Source organism: Arachis ipaensis, chromosome B4, assembly GCF_059453495.1.
Source record: "Arachis ipaensis isolate K30076 ecotype BB chromosome B4, ASM5945349v1, whole genome shotgun sequence".
NCBI lineage: Eukaryota > Viridiplantae > Streptophyta > Magnoliopsida > Fabales > Fabaceae > Arachis > Arachis ipaensis.
In genome coordinates, this window is record NC_142439.1 from 145,258,963 (window position 1) to 145,285,955 (window position 26,993).

The window sequence follows — 26,993 nt, forward strand, 5'->3', positions numbered from 1 at the left end:
ATTAAATTATTATTGAATTTGTAATTTTTATTATGTTTGATTATTATTTTAATTTAAAGATTAATAAAATTTTATTTGTTCATCTTATCAATTTCTTCACTTTAACAAGAGTGACAATATTTATTCTATCAAAATAATTAGGATCAGGCTGCAAAATGCTTTGGCTAAATCCAATTTGGTTTACAACTTTTAATATAGGCCCAATAGTATATCAACAAAAAAATAAAATGTAAAAATAATTGTCAATGTGTCAATTCTTCCTTTTTTATTCCACAATCACTTAACCAATAATTCATTCCAATACTATAAACAATAATTCTCATTTCATAAACATACCCCAATTACTAACTATAACTATAAATCCTCTAAATTAACTTCATAACTTATAACAATTATTTTTCGTCATGTTCGATTACTTACTGAAATTTATTCAACTGTATTATTTCTTTTTTTTTTTCACACAACGATTTATATAATATTTTATGTATATTTATTAAAGAATAATTTAAATATACATATTTTTATAATTAAATATAGATACAGTACTCAAAAAGTACTCTCGTGTATATTTATTATTAGGATAAAAAATTATACATTTTAATTTATTAGGATTATAAATTATGTCTTTTAAAATAAAAAATATTTAATATAAGTTTATATCAAAAAAATGTATATATATTCATGACTAATAGAAAAATAATTTGAAATAACTTCTTTTCTACATAGTATCCAAACCCTAAAAAAAATCAACGGTTGTGAGCGACTCTTCTGAAATCGGCAAGCTTCTTCCATCGACTGCAGCTAAACTACGTCGTCGAGATAAATCTAATTTTCTGGCCCCACCTCCCATGGATGCACCGGTTTCTTGAACTGTTCTTCCATGGTTATGGACCAAGTACTCGTTCGGTTTTGCCCTAACCAATGGACTCAAGCATAGCCTCCAGTTAAACACTCTCTTCTCTGCCTGTAACGCTCGCGACCGCTGCGCAAGTGCTGGCGCCGCCTGTTTTTGACCTTTCGGAGAGGTTTCACGAGAGATTTTGTTCTCCGTGGAAGACGACCGATCATGTTCGTCGATTTTGTTGTTGAAACCCTTCGATTCTCGATCAGATTGCCGGAAATTCGAGGCGCCACCGCCGCCGTTGTTCCTCCGTCTGTCGCCGAAGATCATTGATGACATACATGATCGAGACGTCGTTATCAATGCCCGATTTGAGTTTTTCGTCATATTCGATTTCGTCCTGAACAAATGCGTAGGATTACAGAACCTTCCGAACTTCATATTCGGCGTATTGGATTAGTTATCCACTCACTCGCAAGTCAATCATAGGTTGATTCATCTAACTTGGTAATTTACTAATATCGTTGAAAATTTAGAAATAACAGACAGTATCTACTTCCTCGATTGAGGCTGAACATCGTTTAATGATTTAAACAACAAAAGAATTGAAATGGATTAAAGATATATTCTCATCTTTATATGTGCCTCATTATGTCTTCATTCGTCTCTATTGCGACAGTCAAATCCAGTTTTTCATGAATACGCACGAAGCATATTGAAATAGACCATCATCTTATTCGAGATGAGATGGTGCACCAATCTCCTTCTATCTTATGTTCTCACTCACAAGTCGACTTTTTTACTAAAACTCTTAGATGCCAAAAAAGTTTAAGACAATATTGTTCAAGTTGGATATTGAAGACTTGCATGTTCCACCTTGAGAAGATATTAATGGATAATTATTGATATAATATTTTTATAATTAAATATAGATACAGTATTCAAAGAGTACTCTCGTATATATTTATTATTAGGATAGAAAAATATGCATTCTAATTTATTAGAATAATTTATTAGAATAGTAAATGATATCTTTTAAAATAGAAAATATTTGATATAATTTCATATAAAAAATATATATATACATATATGTTCATATCTAATGAAAAAGTAAATTGAAACAACTTATTTTGTACAATATTATTCAAATCCTTTACTATTAGACCAAAGCTAAAAAAAAATTAAGCGTGAAATTATTTAAATAAATAAGTATTGATGTCTTTAAGCAAAAATAATGTTTTATTTTGTCTAAAATTCTTTTATTATATAAGAATTTCAACTAACCTTGTTAATATAATTTCCATACACAAGGATACTTTGATTCTACCGCTTCATCCTGATTATGTGAGGTAATATATATGATACAGGAATGATATGAAACAAAAACATTTTCAGTGAAACATGCAACTCTTTTTTCAAGTTTTGTCCTATGTTTTTGGATTATATATAACTTAGAGTTTGACTACTCATCATCACTATAAAGTATAAATTATATTATGTGATCAAAATAAAATCAAATTAAAGTTGTAACAATAATGTGAATTGCACCCCTCATATATTTATGGTATATGTCAAAAGTCTACACTACCAATAGAAACATGTTTTGATTGGATCTCATAACCCCATTGTCCAAAGAGAACAATTTATAATAATTTGAATGTTTCTTTTTTCTGTTAGAATGTCTCTTGCTTTTGGGTTCTCTCAAATCCTGGCCCCATAGCAAAAAAAAAGTTCTAATAAGGAGAGGGAACATTATATAATATATGATCTACTTTTATGTGTTTTTCCCTTTTTTACTGTTACCTTAGTGATGTGTGAAAGGATCTGATTCTGTCTAAGAATTATTATTCTCGGTACTACTATTTTGTTTTGTATATATTAAGTTGTTCAATGTTTATGATGAGAAGCACAAAAGATGTGTGGTGTGTTTTAATTTGGACTATACTTTTTGGAAGAAACAATTATATATATGCTAATATTATGCTAAGTCCTTTTCTGATCTATTGCATCAGAAATTATTTTTTACTTTTGATGCATTATGAAAATTGAAGATTTTGACATTAGTAGTCATTTTTAGTTAAACCTGAGAGAGGAATGCTAGGGCCAGCAACTTTTGTGATTTGTAGCCATCAAATAGTTATTAATGATGATTTTAATGGTGTGAGATTGATGTGAAATTTCATCCAATAACTTATTTTTCTTTGCTCGTTATATACTGGCCAAAATTTAATAAAGTTGCTGCTCTCTAAACATTTCCAACCTAAAATAGAGTGAAGGTTGTTATAAAGTGAAAAGTTAAGAAACTAATTATATTAATACTTGTGATTTTGTATAAGTCCAAAATCAAAATAATATTGAATGGTAATTATTTATCAGTTTCTCACTTTAGAACAACTACCTTCACTTTTGAGGATTTCTATATCCAAATATTTTATTATTCACAAGGTTAAAATTTATGATCTTATTAGTTAAAAGCTACAAACATAAAATCAAATTAGTTAGAATAAATTTGGGTTAAAAGAGTGATAATTCTCTCGTCTACTTAATTAATTAGTATCGAATAAAGTAGAAAAAATTGAGATTTTATAATAAATTAAAAAAAATAAATTAAGTACGTAAAATATAAAATCATAACAAGATTTAAATTATAAAATTGTCAGACTTAATACAAATTTTATAAAATTAAATGTTACATAAAAGTCAAATCATTTGATATTTGGATTTTTTTTAGTAATGATCCAATCAATGTAAATTTTTTTAGGTAATTATCCCGTCAAATAAAATTGATAAATCAAAATTATTCTTTTCTAAAATTAGGATAAAAAGATGCATTTCTTTCTAACTATTAATTAATTACTTTTTAAAAATACTAAAAATATTACTCAATTTTTTTACATGATACCGAAAATAATATTAAGAATAAAAAATCCATAAATTTAAATAGCAAAAATAATTAAATAAGAATTACTTTTGCATCATTATATGAATTTTGTAAAATCAATTAATTTATTTAAAATTATAATATAAAAAATTTTTAAGAATTAAATTGAGATTTTATTTATTATAATATTATAATCGAATTCTGTTTTAATATATATAGTAATTTATTAGTTAATAATAAAATATTAAATTAATTTTAAATTTGTAAATGAGTAGTTTTAAGTCTACCGAATTAAATGACACCTGAAAAACCAAAACATCAAATTATTAGTTAATTGAAAAAGGTAGATCTGTGTTTAGCTAGTAGAGTTCATTTTCATGTGCATGCAATAGCCAAATCGGAAACAAATTACGTCCCTTAATTGTCTTCCATCATCATCAAACCCTACATTTTCATGGTTAATGTGTAACCAATTTCCACAACTTCTCTTCTTCTTCTTTTTTGTTTTAGTTTCAGTCACTTACATTACTTGACTACCCAATATATGAAACGAATGTCTAACTATATGAAACGGTAGAAAAATCAGAAATATATTTTCTTTGATACTTTCCAACTCTTCAAGTTAATTTCAATTTTAAATATAATATTTAGAATTTGTAACACTAAAAAGTAAAAACTTGAAATTCCTTGAAGAATATTCCGGATTCTGTATATAGTATATTCTTAAAAATCTCAGCCCTTAAAGTGTTTAATTTACTTGCACACATAGGTCTTTAAAAATAAAATAACAACAGAACAATTTCTGGTGCCACCAATTTATTATATTCATGACATTAATAATTTTTTTAAATAAATAAAATTGAATGGCATAACTACCCTGAACTATTTCTTCATAGATGGTCCAACCAAAAATGGACCTGATTTTAATACGCAATAAATATGAAAACGAAAGGAGCTAAGTGAAAATCTATATACTTTTTGAGATTAAAACAAGGTTTCCCCCTTCCCCACAAACAAGTTTTTACAGCTTTATTTGCTTAAAAAAAATTAATTTATTATCTATTTAAACTCTATTTAAAAATTGTTATTGCATGCTACTTAATTATTGCATATATATACACAAGACTGAATTTAAAATTGACATGAGTTGATTATTTTATTAATAGAATATTAATTAGAAAAATTAAGCTAAATATACGTTATACACGCTGAAATTGAAAGTACATAAATATGGAAGAGCGTTACATTACATAAGCTTAATTAATTAGCTTATATTAAAGAGAATGTATATATATGTTACTACATTGAAGAAGATAATGGAATTATTATTAGAAGGTGTAAGTCTTGGAAGATTTTGGTGAATCAGCAATTTTGAGTGTGTCTTCAATAAGCTTTCTGGCTTTTCTGCTTCGAATCTCAACCCTCATGCTCTCACTCTTCTCCATCTTATCATAATAATAAGATGATGCTTTCTTCATCATTTTCAATGACTTTATCTTTGACTTTAGATTCACCACAAGCCTTCCCAAACCCTTCATCTCTCTGATCTTTTTTTGTATCTATATATCTTCTTCTATCTACTCATGTCATTAATTCTAGCTGCTCCAAATAAATAAATAAATAAATAAATCACTCATCATCATCAGAAGTAGTGCATGGGAAAATTAAAGAAGAATAAATAAATAAAAAAGTATAGACAAATAATTCTTAATCAGTCAACTCTAAACAACTATGATTAATAATTATTGGTTTTAAATTTTTTAAAAATAAAATTTTAATAATCACTAATTATTGATAATTTAAAAAATCAGGATGATCTTGTTAATTAAACCTCTGTTGATTACTTAACAGAATTCATAAATAATAAGTGAAAATGAAACTCAAGAAAGGAGAAAAACAAAAAGGAAAAAAGAAAGAGAAGGAATTGAAACAAAAATGAAAGTAATAATTAACCTTACCTTGGTACCTTAGGTTGTTGAGGTGGTGTAATACTATTTGGTTATAAGTTGAAAAGAAGCTCCCACAATTGCACTAAAAGTGTAGAGAGAAAAGAGAGAGAGTAAGAGAATGAATAAGTAGGAATATGAATGGAGGAAGAGAGAATTAATATGAATATGAAGAATGAGAGGAAGGTGGGTTGGTTGTCAGTATTTCAGTGAGTGTTGTATGGTAACCATTAAGACCACGCATATATATTGCCAAGGACCTCATCACCCCAACACTTCAAATTCCTATACATGTTACTATGTATTTTTATGGAGAAATGGTAGATAATTATTTTTTTTTTAAGTAAGTTTAACTAAGTCAAATTTATATATACGATTAAAAAAATTTAATGTTAAAAATAAAAAAAATTATATCATAATTACAAAATTTTGATATTATTTTTATAATAAATTTTACATAATTTAAAATTTTACTTTTTCTTTTTCGTCTTCTTTATTATTATGTTTTAATTCTTTTTCTTCTTGTTTTATATTTTTATAATTTTTTTTATTTTGTCTTCTTAGCAAGAATATATATCACGATTAGATAATTTTGGTGTTAAAATTAAAAAAACTTCTTATATCACGATATCGATTAAAATATTTAATATTATTTTTAATAAATTCTGCAAAATTTAAAACTTTCCTAACTCTTCATTTCCTCCTTATCATCATCATTTATATATTATCATTGTCATTATTGTATTTTTTATATATTCTCATAATTTTTTTTTATTTTACCATCTTAATAAAAATTAGTGTTACTATTAAAAAATTTTGATATTAAAATTAAAAAATTATTTGTGTCACGATTAAAAAATTTAGGTACTATTTTTTTGAATAAATTTTGCATAATTCAAAACTCCTTATCCTTCTCTTATTCATTATCGTCTTCTTAATTTTTTCTCATTTTTTTTATTTTTTCTCATTTTTATTTTTTTGTTTCATCCTCTGATCTTAATCTTAACAAGAAAAATAATAAGAGAAAGAAATAAAAAAAATCAAATAAAAAATAAACAAAAAAAGATAAGAGAAGAAAGAGAAAAAAATGTAATAACAGCAGCAACAACAATAAAAAAAACAATAATAATGAAAAAATGTATGAAAAAAAAATGTGTGATTTACACAAATAATTGTGGGAGTGATTTTTGTTGAATTTAGAATAATTTAATTAAACTTGATTGACAAAAATTTTTTTTTAATAACTTAAAAAATACTTTGATGTATAGTAAGACCAATCTTATTGTTATTAGTGTAAAATAAATAGAATTAATGTATGATGGTCAAACAAATAGACAATTAATCTGAATCAAAATAAGTACTTAGTAATTTTTGTTGTGAAATGAAAGATATATATAATAGAGATGTATAAATAGAAGACTCTAGTATTAAAATAATTAGCCTAATAATAATTTATATATATATAATAATATAATATGTTGTAATGTGTATATATATACAAAGATAGAAAGGAGTATTAAAAATAAAGAGAGAGAGAATCGCATTTGTTTATTGTTACAATCTCAATATAATAAAGATGATTAATATTGCTATTAATATTATATGTAAAGAGTAATAGAAAATAGAATTTAAAATACTTATAAAATAAAAGAAGAGAAAGAACTGTAATAGTAATATAAAGAGAAGAGTATTTGATTGTAACATAAAGAGAAAGTATTTGATTTTATTATTTGCTTGTATTTCTCTCGGAGGCAAAGGCCTCTATTTATACATGTACGAGGGGGATCAATTTCAACATTCATTAATTATTATTCCTTCTTTGAGAATGTGAGTACTGCATGGGAATGGGCATCCACGTCTCATTCTTATCTCAACACTCCCCCTTGGATGCCCATTTAGGATTATTGCCTCATTAAAACCTTACTAAAGGAAAACCCTGTGGGAAAAACCTTAGTGAAGGAAAAAGAGTACAATATCCCTTGTGATGAGAACTGCCTTATTAAAAACCTTGTGCCACAAGTCGAGCTTTGTAGCGCACAACTTCATTTTTCTCATTTCGTTTTCTTACAAATACCCACTTGTATCCAACAGGTTTTACATCTTCAGGTGTACGGACTACAGGTCCAAAAACTTCACGTTTTGCAAGTGAGTCTAATTCAGCCTTCATGGCTTCTTTCCATTTTGGCCAATCATTTCTTTGTCGACATTCTTCGACTGATCTTGGCTCAAGATCCTTACTTTCATGCATGATATCTAATGCCACATTATATGCAAATATTTCATTGACAATTGTCTTATTTCGGTCCCATTTCTCTCCTGTAAAGACATAATTTATCGAGATCTCGTCATTTTCACAATTTTCAGGTACCTGAACGTCTTCTGGCGTTATATCAGAATTTTGGACAACTGCCGGTGTCTTTACTATGTCTTTTTCAACAGGAATCGTATTTACCTCTTTTCTCTTTCGAGGATTTTTATCTTTGGAACCGACAGGCCTGCCACGCTTCTGGCGTGTATTTGCTTCCGTGGTTATTTGCCCTACTGGGACATCAATTCGAATTGGGGCATTTTCCGCCCTGTCACGCTTCTGCCGTGAATTTGCTTCAGTGGCTACTTGTCCTACTGGGACATCAATTCGAATTGGGGCATTTTCCGCTGGTATATACGACTTGGTTATCCTCTTTGTATCGGAAAATGCATCAGGCAATTCATTTGCTATTCTTTGCAAATGTATAATCTTTTGAACTTCCAGTTCACATTGCTCTGATCGAGGATCTAAATGCATCAATGATGATGCATTCCAATTAAGTTCCTTTTCAGGAAACTTATTCTCTCCCCCTAATGTTGGAAATTTTGATTCATCAAAATGACAATCCGCAAACCGGGCTTTAAACATATCACCAGTTTGTATCTCAAGATACCTCACTATAGAGGGAGAGTCATATCCAACATATATCCCCAATTTTCTTTGGGGTCCCATTTTGGTGCGATTAGGTGGCGCAATGGGAACATATATCGCACACCCAAATATTCTTAAATGGGAAACATTTGGCTGCTGGCCAAAAGCTAATTGCATAGGAGAGAACTGATGGTAACTCGTTGGCCTCAAACGAATAAGTGCTGCAGCATGTAAAACTGCATGCCCCCAAACCAAGGTTGGGAGATTTGTTCTCATAAGCAAGGGTCTAGCAATTAATTGGAGACACTTAATAAGTGATTCTGCTAACCCATTTTGTGTGTGAACATAAGCTACTGGATGTTCAACACTTATTCCATTAGCCATACAATAAGCATCAAAAGCTTGGGAAGTAAATTCACCAGCATTATCAAGACGAATTGCTTTAATTGGGTTTTCTGGAAATTGTGCTTTTAATCGAATAATTTGAGCCAGTAATCTCGCAAACGCCAGGTTGCGAGAAGATAATAAGCACACATGTGACCATCTCGAAGATGCGTCTATCAGGACCATAAAATATCTAAAAGATCCACATGGTGGATGAATAGGTCCACATATATCACCTTGAATCCTTTCTAGGAATTCAGGAGACTCAAATCCAATCTTTACTGGTGATGGCCTTAAAATTAACTTCCCTTGAGAACATGCAGCACAACAAAATTCACTAGTTTTAAGAATCTTCTGGTTCTTTAGTGAATGTCCATGAGAGTTTTCAATGATTCTCCTCATCATGGTTGTTCCCGGATGACCCAATCGGTCGTGCCAAGTTATGAACTCATTTGAGCTAGTAAACTTCTGGTTTACAGTGGCATGTGATTCAATTGCACTAATCTTGGTATAATACAACCCAGATGAAAGTGAGGGTAATTTTTCTAATATAACTTTCTTATTTGAATCATGAGTTGTTATACATAAATACTCATGATTTCCCTCATTCATCGTCTCAACATGATATCCATTTCGGCGAATATCTTTGAAACTCAACAAGTTTCTCAGAGACTTGGTAGATAATAGTGCATTATTTATTATAAATTTTGTTCCTCCAGGAAACAAAATTATAGCTCTTCCGGAGCCTTCTATCACATTGCCTGAGCCAATAATAGTGTTAACATATTCCTCTTTTGGCACAAGATGGGTAAAATATATATCACTTTTGAGAATAGTGTGCGAACTTGCACTATCCGCAAGGCATACATCTTCATTACATATCCTTGCCATTCTCTTCAAAAACAAATAATAATAAAATGAGTAGTATGCACAGATAAATTGAATACTTGATCAGAATTATTTTTCTAAGAAATACTGTACATAAAATAATGTCATATACTAAAATTTTATTTTTAAAATTTGACACATTTAATAATTTCAAAATTCATATTAATATTTCATTATTTATGTACATCACATTTGAAACTTAAATACATAGAAAATAAAACTTAACAATAAGTTCTTTACATTATTTATTTACATATATAATTCACAATCCCACATATTAAACTATTCCATCATTGATCAAATGACCAATATTTCCTTCAGGGTCCTCAAAGAAATCAGATACATCATAATGAGTGGTGGAGTTCTCAGCATCATTTGAAACAAAATTTGTTTCCTTTCCTTTGTCGTTCTTTTTCAAAGATGTCTGGTAAAGATCGACTAGGTGCCTTGGGGTACGACAGGTACGTGACCAATGGCCCTTTCCACCACAGCGGAAACACTTCTCCTCGGTTGATTTATTCTGCCCGATATTCTTTTCTTTGTCCCACTTCTGGTGAGATCCTCTCTTTTGAACATAATTCTTTTTCCTTCCATAATTTTTCTTGTTATTAAAAGCTTGCCATTTACCTCTTCTGGGGTAATGATTTGCCGCATTTACTTCAGGAAATGGGGCGGCGCCAGCTGGGCGCGCTTCATGATTTTTCAATAACAACTCATTGTTGCGTTCGGCAACAAGAAGGCAAGAAATTAACTCAGAATATTTTTTAAACCCTTTCTCTCGATACTGCTGCTGCAGGAGCACATTCGAGGCATGGAAGGTTGAGAAAGTTTTCTCCAACATATCATGATCAGTTATTTTTTCCCACACAATTTCATTCGTGAGGTGATCCGAAACATTGCAGAATTATATTCATTTATAGATTTAAAATCTTGTAAACGCAAATGCGTCCATTCATATCGGGCCTGAGGAAGTATCACCGTTTTCTGATGATTATACCTTTCTTCAAGGTCTTTCCAAAGATCTGCAGGATCTTTTAATGTAAGATATTCATTTTTCAATCCTTCGTCAAGATGACGACGGAGAAAAATCATGGCTTTAGCTTTATCCTTCTGGGATGCATTATTTTCAGCCTTAATGGTATCTCCAAGATCCATTGAATCAAGATGGATTTCAGCATCTAATATCCATGATAAATAATTGTTTCCAGATATATCAAGAGCATTGAATTCAAGATGAGAGAGCTTCGACATAATGAAAATTTGTTACCTGAGTCTTCCTCAAAATTTGATCAGAGTCTCGTGCTGATAACGTGTTGTGAAATAAAAGATATATATAATAGAGATGTATAAATAGAAGACTCTAGTATTAAAATAATTAGCCCAATAATAATTTATATATATATAATAATATAATATGTTGTAATGTGTATATATATACAAAGATAGAAAGGAGTATTAAAAATAAAGAGAGAGAGAATCGCATTTGTTTATTGTTACAATCTCAATATAATAAAGATGATTAATATTGCTATTAATATTATATGTAAAGAGTAATAGAAAATAGAATTTAAAATACTTATAAAATAAAAGAAGAGAAAGAACTGTAATAGTAATATAAAGAGAAGAGTATTTGATTGTAACATAAAGAGAAAGTATTTGATTTTATTATTTGCTTGTGTTTCTCTCGGAGGCAAAGGCCTCTATTTATACATGTACGAGGGGGATCAATTTCAACATTCATTAATTATTATTCCTTCTTTGAGAATGTGAGTACTGCATGGGAATGGGCATCCACGTCCCATTCTTATCTCAACAATTTTAGTTGACTTGAACCTTTTTTTTGTTATATCCTTAAATAAGTTATTTTTGGTAAGAATAAATATAAAAAAAATTAATTTAATTGATATTAGTTAATTTTTTTGTTATAAAATTATTTTTTTAAATTTTTTTTAGAAGAATTAGAGTTTAAATTTAAATTTAAAATTTAAAATTTAAAATTAATAAAATTTGCTTAATATTAATTAAAAAAAATTTAGCTCTCTAGTTTCTTTTTTTTTTTTTGTATCTTTACGTTGAATATATGTTTTGTAAATAATTCAGAAATGAGTGCTCGAAGAATTTGAATAATAAAGCACAAAAGACTAACCTTATTCAGCCAAGCATGTCTACGCTAAAATAATAATATTGAAGATTATATATCTATTTTTGAACAACCGTCAAATATATATATATATATATTTGAACAAAATTTATTCAACATTATTAATTAAATGCATGAAAACCATGAAATCAAACGTGGATGAATGACATAACTACTCATCAAGTCCAATAAATTCATATCTAAATGACAGTAACCAGTTACATAAAGTCAAGGGGATTTTAATTTGTTTGATAATTATAGAAAAAATTTGATAAATTCACAAAAATAAATAAATTTGTTGGAATATTCAACTAACTGATATAAATGAGAGAGAAAATTTAATTCGAAAAGAGATAACACCTTCTTATTAGTTTTCTCACGCGTTACCATCAGCCAATAATTGAGATGACGTTTTTTAAATAAAAGAAAAAAAAAATTCAAGATTATCTTTACTCTTTAGCATATATAAAAAGGGAAGTTCTATGGTGGTATTGGTTTTGGTGGTTACTGGCTAAGTGTAGCATAAATTTGACCAACAAATAAAACATTGACATATGGCAAGAAAAGTAAATTTAAAATAAAAATAATTCTCTCTCTTGTAATTTTTTATAATTATTTTTATCAAAATGTTTTTTTATAATTATTTTTTTAATTATTATTTTATTATTATTTTATTTATTTTTGAACATTAATTTTTATAATTATTTTTACTAAAATAATTTTTTATAATTATTTTTATTTTTTAATTATTTTTATTATGATTATTTTTAGTAATTTCTAAAAATAACACCAAAATTATTTTTTAATTATTTTTATTATTATTTTTATTTCTAAAAAATAATTTTTTATAGTTATTTTTTTTATAATTTCGAAAAACTAACACCAAAATAATATTCTCCCTCTAGGTGTTAGTTTAAAAATAATCATAAAAAATTATAAGAGAAAGAATATTATTTTAGTTTTAGTTTTCCAAAATTACAAAAACAAAAAATAATTATAAAAAATTTATTTTGATAAAAAAATAATAAAAATACTTAAAAAATAATTTTGGTATTATTTTTAGAAATTATTAAAAATAATAATAATAAAAATAATTATTAAAAAAATTATTTTAGTAAAATAATTATAAAAATAATTATAAAAAATTATTTTTTAGAAATAAAAATTATAATAAAATAATAATTAAAAATATAATTAAAAAATTATTTTAATATTTTTTAAATTATTTTTATAATTACAAAAAAAATTATAAAAAATTATTTTGATAAAAGTAATTATAAAAAATTATAAGAAAGAGAGAATTATTTTAATTTTAAATTTAATTTTTTTTGTCATGTGTCAATATTTTATTTATTGGTCAAATTTATGTCATTCTTAGCCACCAAAACCAGTGCCACTATAGAACTTTCCATATTAAAAACGTATTTTTTATTATTATTTGACTAACATAAATATTAAATTATTTTTAATAAATATGATTATAATTTATATATTTTTTATATAAAATTTTTATAAATATAAATATAAATGATTGCTAATTAATTATCGATAAAAAATAATCGTAGTTACTATAATCATAGATTATAGCATTATTCTTATTAGTAAAATTATTAGAAGATTTTAACTATTTAAAACAGTAATATGTCAAATGCTACCAAGAATTTCTTTTTTAAAATATATGGAGCTAGCGATTATTATATATATAGGTCGCTATATATATCGTACTACTACATAGTCCAAGTGTCACAACAAACCAAAATACCAAACTTGCTTCCAAAATAAATCTATCAATAAGATGCATTTAGAATAACACATTTACAATGTGGCATACCGTGACATAACCACCTTGCATAACATGCATAAATATCATCACATATTCACATATATATATGGATTTCTTATATGGGAATAATTTTTTTTTTCTTCCTATTCACATATATGCAACGTGACACATTTCAGTATATTCCCGTCAAGCATGTTATCAATATATGAAATTATAAAGAATACCGCTAGAGAATCAACTAGGATCCAATTAATTTCTGTCAATTTTTTAATGAATTGGATATTGAAATTCATCTTAATAAATGTGAGTTGATATATATAAATATCAATTTTTGTTCAGTATTATAATATTTCTTTTTCAAACTAAATAGATATTTTTAATGTATTTTTTAAATTTTTTATATTACAGATGTGGATATTTTTATTTTTTTAAGAATTATAAGATTTTTTTTAAATTCTATAGCGGGATATTTTTTTGTTAAGTATTAGGATTTTTTTTTATTATATTAAATGGATGTTTGTTTTAATATATTTTTGCAATTGTTTTAAAAATAGCCCGTGCTCCACAATTCCTTCTTCTTTGAACAACTCTTGAAGCTAAACTATATTGTATTTCCGCAAAACTGCACCACCTCTATCGGCATCGCAAGGTCGCTCCTTCGAGTCCTGACACGAATTTTGTTTCATCGACCACCACAATGAACTTGTTGAAGGTGGCCACCAGTAGGGAAGAGCGCCGCCGCGGTCTTTTACAAGGTTGAGGTCGGGTCCACCTTATCGGCGCCGTCGATGACGAGATCGAGGCGGGAATTATCGTCGAGGATAGAGAACTGGATTCTGAAATAACGTGCATGTTTCTTGGTGCGCTTGAAGGTAGGGATGCTGATGATGTTGGAGAGTTAACCAGTGGAGAGGAGATGACGGAGCTTGGCAACGACGAAGCGGCGGTGAAGCCGTTGCTGAGACTGAGAACCATGCCGGATTTGACGTACTCGACGGCTTTGTCGGCGGCGAACTTCTTAAGGTCGTCTTGCGTGAGGGCAGAGGTGGAGAGGGTCTGACGGTGAGAGAGAGAATTTATGTGTTGTTATTGGGATGTATAGATTAATATGGAAGAGATGGAGAAGATTTTTATAATTTTTAATTAGATTTACTTAATTTGTTTATAATTATTAATAATTATAATTAATTGAATTGTTCAATTTTTTTGCTGGTTACACACTTGGTTCCTATACTTTTCCAATTATAAATACTTCATCGTATAAAAGTTTGGCCCTTAACACCACCAATAAGGTAAACCACTCCATTTCTTACAATTTCAAAGTTTTCAATTTCTGGTTAATACGGAGTTGATTAAATTAGATTGTGAAATTAATAGATTAAAAATTTTCAATTAGAAAATTAATTATTTTTAATTAATATTAATTACTATGATGGATCATATACTTACTATTTAACAATTATAACCCCCTTTAAGCTAATCTTTTAGGTTGAGTTAAACTTGCTCATTTCTAATATAATATCAAAGATTGATATACACGTATTAGTAGGAGATAATGAAGATTGAAAGTTAAGTAAAACTAACTATAGCTAACTTGTAACAAATTACTAATTAATATGTATATATCTAACTAACTCCTAACAAATAAATACAAATGACATAAGCTTTTGGCAATAATTAACTTTCTCTCTTTTTGATGAAGGTGAAATTTAACCACCTCCATCACATGTGTTCTTTTAACAAAAACTAGTAATGTTTTTTACACTAAAATATCTTCTTCTTTTTTTGAAAAAATGACGATCAAACATTTTTGGGCTCAGTGACAAGGTGGATATGTAATGGACCTCGACAACTTTGTGGAGGCAAAAGAGGCCCATTATGTAAAAATGAAATGGATATCAAATTTCAAGATATCATGACCAAAAAATATGTCATGATATGATCATCGCCGAAAACAAAATTCAAGATATGACTTTAGTCCCAAAAATATTCAAGATATAAACTAGGGTCCAAAAATGAAGTTCAGAATTTTAGCATTTTGGAACAAAAAAAAAGCTTTTTTTTTTGCATACAACTTAGTGAACTCAACACACATATTCTCTACAAAAATTTTAATATACTGTCTCTATTGGAACTCGAATATGAGAATGAGTTATTACTAGGGGTGTACATGGCCCGAAGACCCGGCTCGAAGATTCGGTCCGACTCCGAACACTTTAGGGGCTAATTTAGTGCGATTTCATTGGGTCTAGGGTCGGGTAAGAGTCTTAAAAATAGATCCGGTCATTATTTCGGGTCGAGTCTTGGCCATAGCTCGGGTCACCTGAACTCGGCCCGGTGGCCCGGTCATCATACATAATTAATATTTTGTGTTATTAGTGATGGATGATGGCTATTCTTATGTGGAATTTAAATATTATAAACCCTAATATTTTGTGTTATTAGTCATTATAAGATTATAAGTTAATATTTTATGTTTAAAATGCATAAGACTTTAGACTAATGTATAATATTGTGTTATTTGTATTGATTTAAATATTTGGTGTTATTAGACAATATTAGTATTGATTATGGTTATGCTTTAATTTTAGAGAATTGTTAGTTCTTGTTATATTTTTTGAAGTGGATTTTACTATGTGAATTGTGAAATAATGGTTGGAGATTAGGTGATTTTTACATGCGGACCCAATTTTCACCCGGTTTTTATCCGATTTTCACTCGACCCGAAGGTGCGTAGGTTTCATCAGGTCTAGAATCGGGTTATGGTCTAAAAATTAGACCCGGTCTATATTTCGGGTCAGATCTGGGTTAAGTTAAACTCGGTGTGACCCGTCTCATGTACACTCCTAGTTATTACTGCCGTGAAAATCATGAGTGACAAAGACCAAAAATATAAAATGAATTCAAACTTTTACTACCAAAAAAAAGGGAAACAGAAAAAATTATAATTAACATAGACAAAAAGGTAATATCATGGTGTTTTGTAACTTTAATTTCACTGAACAGTAAAAAAAATTCTTTTATAATAGAAAAAATAAAAAATAATATGTGTAAAATGTACAAATTTAATAAAAATTTTCATTTTTCATATAAAAATACATTTTACTAAAGAAACTCTCTTACATGGATTCTAATTGCCAACTTGAAAATTGCCTCTATGACTATGAGTTGTTCATGTTTATGAACATTTTAAAAAAGAAATCCTATAATAATTATACATAGACACCAAGATAATGCAACTGAATATCAATTAGATAAAACAGAGTTCCGATCCGGATTCAAAAATTGTCACATGCAAACGCTGGTTTTATTCCTTAATATATATTAGGGTATGTGAAGGTCTTAATTAATTAATTAAAACAAAGAGTTTAATAATATTGCTCAACTATATCGATGCACAGAGTACACGCACTTGAACCTAGAGAAACCAAATATCTCATCTAGTATTTTATTTTTCTCCTAAGCTTGTTAGATATAAAAATGTAGCTTTGAATAATGACCACATAGATCTAATAATATATAATAATCTTGGCTGCTACAGATCCGTGTAGAGATCAGTCTTAATCAATTTACTTTCAATTTGCATATTAAAACACAAATAAATTTCAGAAGTTTTATTGTATCTTCAACTTAATTAATTTCTTAGTAAACATTAAAACATGTGCGACACCATCAACTACTACCCTAAAAAGATAACATAAAATAAAATGAAATAGTACCAATACTATCGATCTCTTGTTGAAAGAAGCAATCTCTAATAATTATTATTAGCATACTATATAATATAAGTTAATAAGTTATATTGTATTCATTATACATAATTAAAATTTAAAACAAATAAATAATTATCTTAATTAAAGGACATAATAATTATTAGCATGCTATATAACATAAGTTAGTAAGTTGTACTGTATTCATTATACATAATTAAAATTTAAAACAAATAAATAATTATCTTAATTAAAGGACATAATTAAATAAATTAAGTGAACAAAATTAGAGAAATACTAGGAGATCAATAAATTTTATAATTTTTATTTCTTTTATTAGTTAAATATTGATCAAATTTTAATAAAAATGCTAGCCTCTAAATTTTCTCACAAAATTATCTTTGCTTTGCACCGAAACTTATTTTGCTAGTAGTTAGTCAATAAAAAAAAGAATTATGAGTGCCCATATATTATTGCAAGAGAAATTAATTAATACTATCTTAATATTCAAAATTGGTAGATATATATGATAAAAATTTAAAATACCAAACATTTAAATTATTTATAATACTTCTACGTACACTAATATAAGATCGAAAAGATTAACCCATGTTATTAAGGAGGGTAAAAGACAAAATCAGAAGTATAAAGCACTCACATGCCGGATAATGTAAATAATCAAAATCTTATCATATAAAATAGTTTTGGTGTGTTATTATACTAATACTTCCAATTGAAAAAGTCCTTTCAATTAATTAAAGCGGAGAACCCCATGTATGAGAAGATTATATTAACGAAAGCAATACTCAACTACTCAATAATTAAGAAATCAAAAGAGAATTTCCTTTCAAGTTTGAATATTTATTACACCTACACAAATAATATGACACATACACTAGCTAAATTCTTAAAACGTATCACATTAATTAAAGAATGGCTTAATGTCGGCATGCTCAAAATAGAGTGAAAATAAAATGTTTGGTGTTTTTAAATACTTCATTTACAATAAAGTTTAAAAATACATATTAATTTACATTTCTTAGTAATAGTAATAGCCAAATTAGTCATTAAAACAAATTTTAGTCGAAAATTTTAATCGTTAACAAATTTTAATCATCAAATCAATTTTTGTTATTAGACAAATTAATTTCCTATCAGATTGTTATCTATATAAAAATATTAATTTAAAAATTTTAAAAAAATTAGAAATTTTTATATTTTTATTAAATAAAAATAATAATTAATTTAAAAAATTAATATTACCCTTTTATTAATAATATTCATATTAACTTATTGAAAGACCCTTTAACTAAAATCAAATACCAAACCAACCAAAACATTTGGTTAGTAAGAAAAAAAAAATAAAATAAAAATTACCCCATGTATATAATATGAGCAAAATTCATACTTCCTCTCCATTTCCTTCACTCATAGTGTGTTTCTTTTTATATATAAAAATATCTCTCTCTCTTTATTTCTAGCTTCCTTTATTTTCCAAAAATGAAGTTCCAAGTAATGGAGCTTCTATTTGGAAAGAACACACCAAAACAAATGATTCCAAAAGTAACACTTCTTGCAGTGTTTGCCATTCTTGTATTCACAGTCACACCATTATCCTACCCTTTATTCAGATACTCTTCTTCTTCATCATACCTAAAGAAGAATAGTGATAAAGCATCATCAGCATTTGATGATTTGAACCAATTCTCACAAAGCTTGCCTTCAACTTCAGTGAAGAAATGTGACATCTTCAGTGGTGAGTGGGTCCCAAATCCAAAGGCACCATATTACACAAACAAAACATGTTGGGCAATTCATGAACACCAGAATTGCATGAAGTATGGTAGACCTGATTCTGAGTTCATGAAATGGAGGTGGAAGCCTAATGGTTGTGACTTACCAGTATTCAACCCTTTTCAGTTCCTTGAACTTGTTAGAGGCAAATCTTTGGCTTTTGTTGGAGATTCTGTTGGAAGAAATCAGATGCAATCCATGATTTGCCTTCTTTCAAGGGTAAGTCTCTTCTCATCTTCTTCTTTCTTTAATTATTATTTTAAAGCGTTTAATTTTAATACATTTACTCCTACAATTATATCGTACAATTATATCTGTTCTTTTAAATGACTATTTAATAGTTAATATGAAATATAGTTATTTTTATTAATATAAAATTGTGAATACGTATGTAAAATTACTTTAGCCTGACAATACATTAAAATTAAAAGGTTGCAAATTTATTAAGTTATTGTATAGTAAAAATCGCATTGTAAAAATTTAATTTTTATATATATACGGATTGTTAATGTAAAATAATTATATATATATAATTAATTATGCATTATCTTATTGAAAACTAAATTTTTAAAGTTATTATCTAAAAGTCATGAAAATACATAAATCTAAATTAGATAAAACTCTTGTTATAATACATGATTGTTGTTGCAATAACTGCATGCAGCAAAATCAATGCCGTTACTATACAATATTGCCGTTGTAGACTACAATTTAAAGTTATAGTGATGTTAAATAGACCAAAAAAAAATATTAAATAAAATGAGTTCTGATTTATTTTGATTAATTTTTTATCAAATATTTTTATTAAAGTAATGACTATGGTTTTACAACAATTATTTTATTTTTCTAATTTCCGTGTCAATTATATATATGAACAATATACACTAAAAATAACCCGGTAAATTTTTTGTTCTTTGGAGTGGAAAAAACTAGAAAATTTGCTTAGTGAATTGTTTTGGGACTAATTAAACCCCAATATAGATGTCCTTTATTGTGTCTCAAAAATGTTCTTCCATGGTACATAATATGCTATATATATCTGATTACATATGCAAAATGCTTGCATCCTTATCACCTAAGCTATTATAGAGCCAAACATAGCTTACTTAAAATATATAGTAATCTTTTCCTTTCTTTGAAAACCTTTTCATTTAGTCCTTGAGAGGGAATTTTAAATTACTTTTACCTTAGGGGTAGGGAAAATTTTATGAATTTTATGATTTCACCTTGGTGAAAAGATATCATCATTATTTTATTTTTTAATATTTAATTTGCTATAAATTGGGTAGACTCGTGAAGATTATATATCGTCATTGATATGGCCAACAAGTCTCTATCTAATCTATATGTCGTTATTAAGCACAATATTCCAATAATAATAGTAATTTTTTGTCTCCATTATTATTATTTTATTTTTCTCTTTAGAAATTAGTAAATTAGTCCATGCATGCATGTGTAAGTGTCTTAGCTGCTCCTATTTGTATTTTACCTACTTTAATTATTATTTGTCCTTTAATTTCACCAAGAGAAATTAATGAGAGGTTAGTTCACCTAAGCCCATTTGAATTTCAAGGATTATAATAATATATAGATTAGGTGAAAATAATGAAATTGAAAGAAGAGTAACATGCATAGCAACATGTAAGTAAGCATGCATGCCGAGGAATATTAATGCATATATTATATAGGAATCTTTTCTCTGGCAACTGTGACAAACACATTGAATTCAATGAATCTTGTCCTCCACGTCCAACACTAGCCACATGAAACAAAATCAGAACACTAATGTCTAATAATATATAAAATTAGTTCACATAATTATTAGTCATTTTTTGGAGACATGCCAAAACCTAAAGTCTTAGTGGGAACTTGTGCCTCAGTCAGTAATAGTTCTCATACATTCCATCCACAAAGGTGACTAATAATTGTTCATTATAATTGGCAGCAGAAAATGCTAGTCTTGCATTAAAATTGAAAGTTTGGTGGCTACCATATATACACAAAGAAGCACAAAATAAATAAATAAATAAATAATTTTAATTTGATAGGTGAAATTTATAATTTTATCTCTTTAATTATTTATTTTATCTTTATATAGTGTCTCTACTTCCATTTACTATATTCCCTGAGCATGCCCTTTAACTACTCTAGAATGATTGGGAGCAGGTGAAATTTTTTTTTTTTTTTTTTGACAATTCTCATATATCCTTTGATATAATTTTTGGTACTAATAAGTTAAATTAAATATATATCAATTTAATTTTTTTAAATTAATTAATTTATTTTAAATTCTAGACCTTAAATTATATATCTTTATTTCTAAATCCTAAATTATAAATCTAAAATATTAAAATTAGCTAATATTAACTAATTAGAAGTGGACTCCTTATACTTTTTCTCTTCTTAAAAACATCAATTCCCAATAAAAAAGAACTAATAAATCAACAATAATAATGTGATAAGGATTGGCTATTATAGGTTTAGGTATCAAATTCCCATCAAACAAAACAATAATTAAATAAAGAATAATTTAATAAGGCGTTGAGTAGAGTTTCAATAATTGTTGAAGCTCTAACTACGCCCACAATTATTAGAAAAAAAAATGGTTGAGAAGTCACATTCCCAAAGGTGGAAAAAGTAAAGGGTAACACTGATCACTCTATATTTTGTCAATTAGTCTTGTTGACACATGACTACTGCTTGTTTTGTATTAAGCCATTGTTTCTTTGTGTAATGGATGCCAAATTGAAGCTAGCCATGCAAAAATCCTTGTTAGCTTGGAAAAGTAGAGAAAGAAAATCCAAAATAGTCTTAACAACTATATCGTGTTTCATGGGAATCCAAGATGATGAAAAAAACCCTGTGATATGTCATAGGGACCACTCATCAATTCTTCTAAAAATATAATAATATTTTTTTATAATAAAGTATTTTTTGTTCTTAACGTTTAATTGTATTTAATTTTGTCTTTAATGTTTTCGATTTATATCAAAATTATTTTTAGATGTTAACTCTATCTAAAATATTGAAGACAAAATTAAAAATGTTTAGGAATAATTTTAAAACAAATAAAAAATATTAAGAATAAAATTGAATGAATTGAAAGCATTAGGAACAAAACTAAATAAAATTAAGTGTTATAAATATTTTTAAAAAAAATTATAAATCTTAAAAATAAAAAATATATTTTATCCTACTTTTTAATTTTTGTTATATTTGATAAACTAAAAATAAAAAAAATTAAAATGTTTTAATTAAATAATTCTTTTATAGTACTCTTAAAATATAAGATGAAGATAGATATTATCAAAGCCAATAAAATATCTTATAATCTATGGCACAAAAGTGAATGCATGTAATAATGTTATTATGACTTTAGTGTTATGCATTATCTGTAGATTAATTATACTTTTTTTTTTGGATAATAATAATTGTGTGTCTTTTCCGCAAACGTTCACATGTAAACAATATAGCTTTAGCTGGATCCTTGCTATTGACACATGCCGGGTTTCTCTTCAATAGCATTATAGCAACAAGCTAAGAAATCATGAAACTTAAAAGATTAAATATAAAATCAATAATAATATAATAAATCTAAAGGGAATAATAATGCTACTTCTAGAACAATTAGAAAAGCTTTAAGTTTAGGACTTTTTTTTTTTTTTTTGTGTCATAAGTTTAGGACATTTAAAGTGGTACATGTATGGTACTAGCTAAGAGTCCACGCACATAGGGAAATTAATGGTTTAAATTTTTGAATTTGACTATAATAACGTAGTATAGTAATAGGAGTGGCTAGTTGTACTTGTACGATTAATTAATTAATTAATTTAATTACATAAGATTTGTCGTCGAAAACAGGTATTCAATTGAATGATTATTTAATAGGGTCAATGAGTTTACACGAGTTACGCAAGATAATAATTAAGTCAATGAGAAATAGTATATTATTGTTGGTTAATTAAACTAAGGGACTATGAGAAAATTTACGTAAAAAAAAAAAATATAAAATTTAAGCTTCTTGTTATGTTTTTTTTTTTTTTTTTTTTTGAAAATAAAATTTAAAAACTTCTACTTGTAAGGTACATATTAGGTAGACTCCTTAAATAAAGGGATTCATTTTAGATAAGTTAATATGTCACAAATATACATTCACAGAAATTAAAGAATGAATTGAATGAAGCTTAGCTTGAATATATTAATTAACTATTTTATTTTATTTTATTTTTAAGTATGCATGTGGTGTTTTACCTTGCTTCCATTTAGTTTCTTGTCCTATAGTTGAATTTTGGCTTTTCCTTTGTTAAAGATTAATGTTTTTTTCGCAGTAGTATGTTATTAATGTAAAATCCATTCTAACACTTTCTTTTTTATTTAATGCTGTTTTACTTTAATTTTATTGAGCAACCTCTCATCAATGCCCCCAAACTAAAAACATAGAGGGTAAAATTGTCTTTTAAAATATAAAAGAACAAATATATTACCTACTTTTGAATGAAAAAAAAAATATTGTTACCATCCAATTAATAATGTCAATATTTAAAATAGTATCTCTTAATATTGAGAGTAGCAAATAAATTATCTAATAAAAACTATCCCTTAACACTAGAATTCCCTTCATATATATTGTTAACAATAATATTGAATACGACTATGATACTTACACTAAAATCAGCTATCAAAGTCTGCTACAAATATGAAATACATATTAAAATACAAATACACATTAATAATAAATTAAATTACATATATATTTATCGTGTATGAATAATATTTTTGTATTAATTATATTTTTAATTTCCACCTCAAACTAAATTGATAATTTACTCTATTTCACATTGATAATGTACCTAATATATATTTTGGGCCTTGATGTGAATATGTAAATTATTTTCAGGCAGAATGGCCCATAGATGTGTCATTAACAAGAGATGACTATTTCATGAGGTGGAAATATCCAAGCTACAATTTCACCATGGCATCTTTTTGGACACCCCATTTGGTAAGATCCCATGAAGGTGCAAAAGGACCAAGCCAAACAGGCCTTTACAGCCTTTACCTTGATGAGCCTGATGAGAAATGGATAACCCAAATTCAAGACTTTGACTACATCATTCTCAATGGAGGCCATTGGTTCACAAGGTCAATGGTCTTCTATGAGAATCAAAAACTTGTTGGCTGCCATTATTGCCTCTTAGAAAATGTCCCTGACCTAACCATGTACTATGGTTATAGAAAGGCATTTAGGACTGCTTTTAGGGCAATCAATAACCTAGAGAATTTTAAGGGCATCACATATCTTAGGACATTTTCACCCTCACATTTTGAGAATGGGTTGTGGAATCAAGGTGGGGATTGTGTTAGGACTAAGCCATTTAGGAGCAATGAGACACAATTAGAGGGTCTTAATTTGGAGTTTTATATGATCCAATTAGAAGAGTTTAAGGTTGCTGAAAAGGAAGCTAGAAAGAAGGGATTGAGATTAAGGTTGCTTGACACAACACAAGCAACATTGTTGAGACCAGATGGGCATCCAAGTAGGTTTGGTCATTGGCCCAATGAGAATGTGACATTGTACAATGATTGTGTTCATTGGTGCTTGCCTGGTCCTATTGACACGTGGAGTGATTTCCTGCTTGAAATGTTGAAGATGGAGGGTGTGAGATCAGCTCAAGAGAAGCTTCATTTCAGAACAAATTAAATCAATATACATTATTTCATGCATGATGCAAATTATTCATCAATTTTATACATATTTGTAATTGTATTTGTAATTGCATCAACTACCTTACCCGGCCTTATATGTGCTTTGTAAATTTTTCTTTTCATGAACTTCAAATCTGATTATTTAATTTATGCCTTATGGTGGGTTTTATTTTTAAAATAATAAAAAAAATGAAGATTAATATATATAGCATTATAAAAAATGGGTCACAAATTATAAATGATAAAGTTTCAAATAAAGTAACACTTAATTATTCAGTTGCATTCTTCTACAATAATGATGGGACCTTAATTATCTTGGAACAAACATTTTCGGAATTCAGAGCACCATGATTTCTAAAGATCACGTAAAGATGATAGTAGAAATTTCGTTACATTATTTGATGTATTCGATATATTTGTTTAAATTGTTAAAATTTTATCATAGAACTTCGTTAGCTTTGTAATCATCAGCTTGAAAATGTATAACAGAAAGCCTTCTCTAGCGCTACTATATGCGTTCGGAAATTTCTCTAATGAAAAGTAAATATGGGGATTTTAGGAGAATATAAATTTTACATCATGTTTTTATTTTCTAAAACTCTTTATTATTAAAAAGACCTCCATTCTTCGTTAAAAAAAAAACTATTTACCATAATATAAGCTATTCGTTCGATCAAGAGATCTATATATGAACCAATATATAGTATATATGTTAGAGATATAATTATTCATGTGTTTTTTTTTTATCAGTTTAAATTTATAGAAAAAAATAATATAATGACATAGTATCAATTTCTATGACTAAAAAGTCTATAATTTGATTCTTATTATTCTCAAAAAAAAAAAAAAAAAAACTAGCATAATACAAATAAGAAAAATATATAAAAATTTAAGTAAATCTAATATAAAATTTTTATTTATATAAAGAACCATAATAAAAATATAATAATTTATATATATATCTCTTTTTATCAATTTAAATTTTTAAAAAAATTAATGTTGACAGTATATAATTTACTTCAAAGCAATATATAACGTGGAATAATGTGAAATTTCTTTCTTTTAAAAAAAATCACCCATTAACAATAAAAGGCTACTAGTGATGGAACTGTGTATTTACTATTTAGTTTATCTTTTTCCCAAAAACTAAAGCTCTTACTTCACTATAGCAACTAAAATAAAGTTATAACTAAAGGAAATCAATTATTTATATAAATTAGAGATTTACATTTTTATTAATTAAAATAATGCATTTTATATAAATAAAATCCAATTATTAAAAAACACAGACCATACATCCATCTGGATGTGGAAGGCACAAACTTTTCTTGCTTGGTCTTATCTGATTATGATATTAATTAATAATCCACTATTATTGGTGGCTGCTAATATATACAACCAAAATAAAAAATTTGGTAGCTAACAAGTAACATGCCATCTTGATAAGTGATAACAATAGAAAATGATCCCTTAACAAACAAGCTAATTAAGCTGCATTTTAATCACTGTTTTTTATGTCAATGTCACACTGAAATCCCTTAATAATGCTAGTGAACATATTCCTTATCTCTAGGTCATAGAGTTCGAAAAAATAAAATAAAATATCAAAGTTAAGTAATCTAGTAAGAAAAAGTATAAAAAAAGAATGTTAATTATAAACAATGTCAACAATGAATTAAAAAAAAATAGAATATTGATCATTATTGCATTATTATGAATTTATAATCACTTCTGGCTCATAATTTGTTGTGGGGATCAATGATTATAGCAATGAATTCTCTGTATACTATTATTATCAGTGTCAAGTAGAATAATCCATCATGACATTTCGGTAGTGCTGTTTACAGAAAGAGATAGATCATCATAATAATTTGATGGAAATACTAGTATTCTGAAAGCGCCCTTCCAACCATAAGAGAGATATTGCTATAACAAGTTAACAACTATAATAATTAACGAATGCCATACCACAAAACAAAATAAAATAAGGAGGATGCTACCGTAAAGACGCAAAAAATTTT

At 27.2% G+C, this 26,993-nt stretch overlaps 2 protein-coding genes and 2 pseudogenes across 3 annotated transcripts; 1 reads left to right on the plus strand and 3 right to left on the minus strand.

Moving 5' to 3' along the window:
* Positions 1–746: 746 nt before the first annotated feature.
* LOC148569531 (uncharacterized) lies at positions 747–1,282 on the minus strand (annotated as a pseudogene).
* A 3,566-nt stretch (positions 1,283–4,848) lies between these two features.
* LOC110270810 (uncharacterized) lies at positions 4,849–5,894 on the minus strand. 2 transcript variants are annotated; one of them, XM_088485497.1, is made up of 2 exons: positions 5,689–5,894; positions 4,849–5,321 (listed from the first exon to the last, which is right to left on the minus strand). In XM_088485497.1, exon 2 carries the CDS (start codon positions 5,258–5,260, stop codon positions 5,051–5,053), a length of 210 nt encoding a protein of 69 aa, XP_088341623.1. In that variant the 5' UTR covers positions 5,261–5,321; positions 5,689–5,894; the 3' UTR covers positions 4,849–5,050. The 2 variants fall into 2 exon arrangements, with proteins under 2 accessions (XP_088341623.1, XP_088341622.1); XM_088485496.1 differs by having other exon boundaries at positions 5,681–5,892.
* Positions 5,895–13,794: 7,900 nt separating this feature from the next.
* LOC107637380 (putative ribose-5-phosphate isomerase 3, chloroplastic pseudogene) lies at positions 13,795–15,068 on the minus strand (annotated as a pseudogene).
* Positions 15,069–18,796: 3,728 nt separating this feature from the next.
* LOC107635520 (protein trichome birefringence-like 19) lies at positions 18,797–25,127 on the plus strand. Its single transcript, XM_016339006.3, has 2 exons — positions 18,797–19,485; positions 24,164–25,127. The coding sequence occupies exons 1-2, from the start codon at positions 18,973–18,975 to the stop codon at positions 24,965–24,967; spliced, it is 1,317 nt and encodes a 438-aa protein (XP_016194492.2). The 5' UTR covers positions 18,797–18,972; the 3' UTR covers positions 24,968–25,127.
* Positions 25,128–26,993: the final 1,866 nt, after the last annotated feature.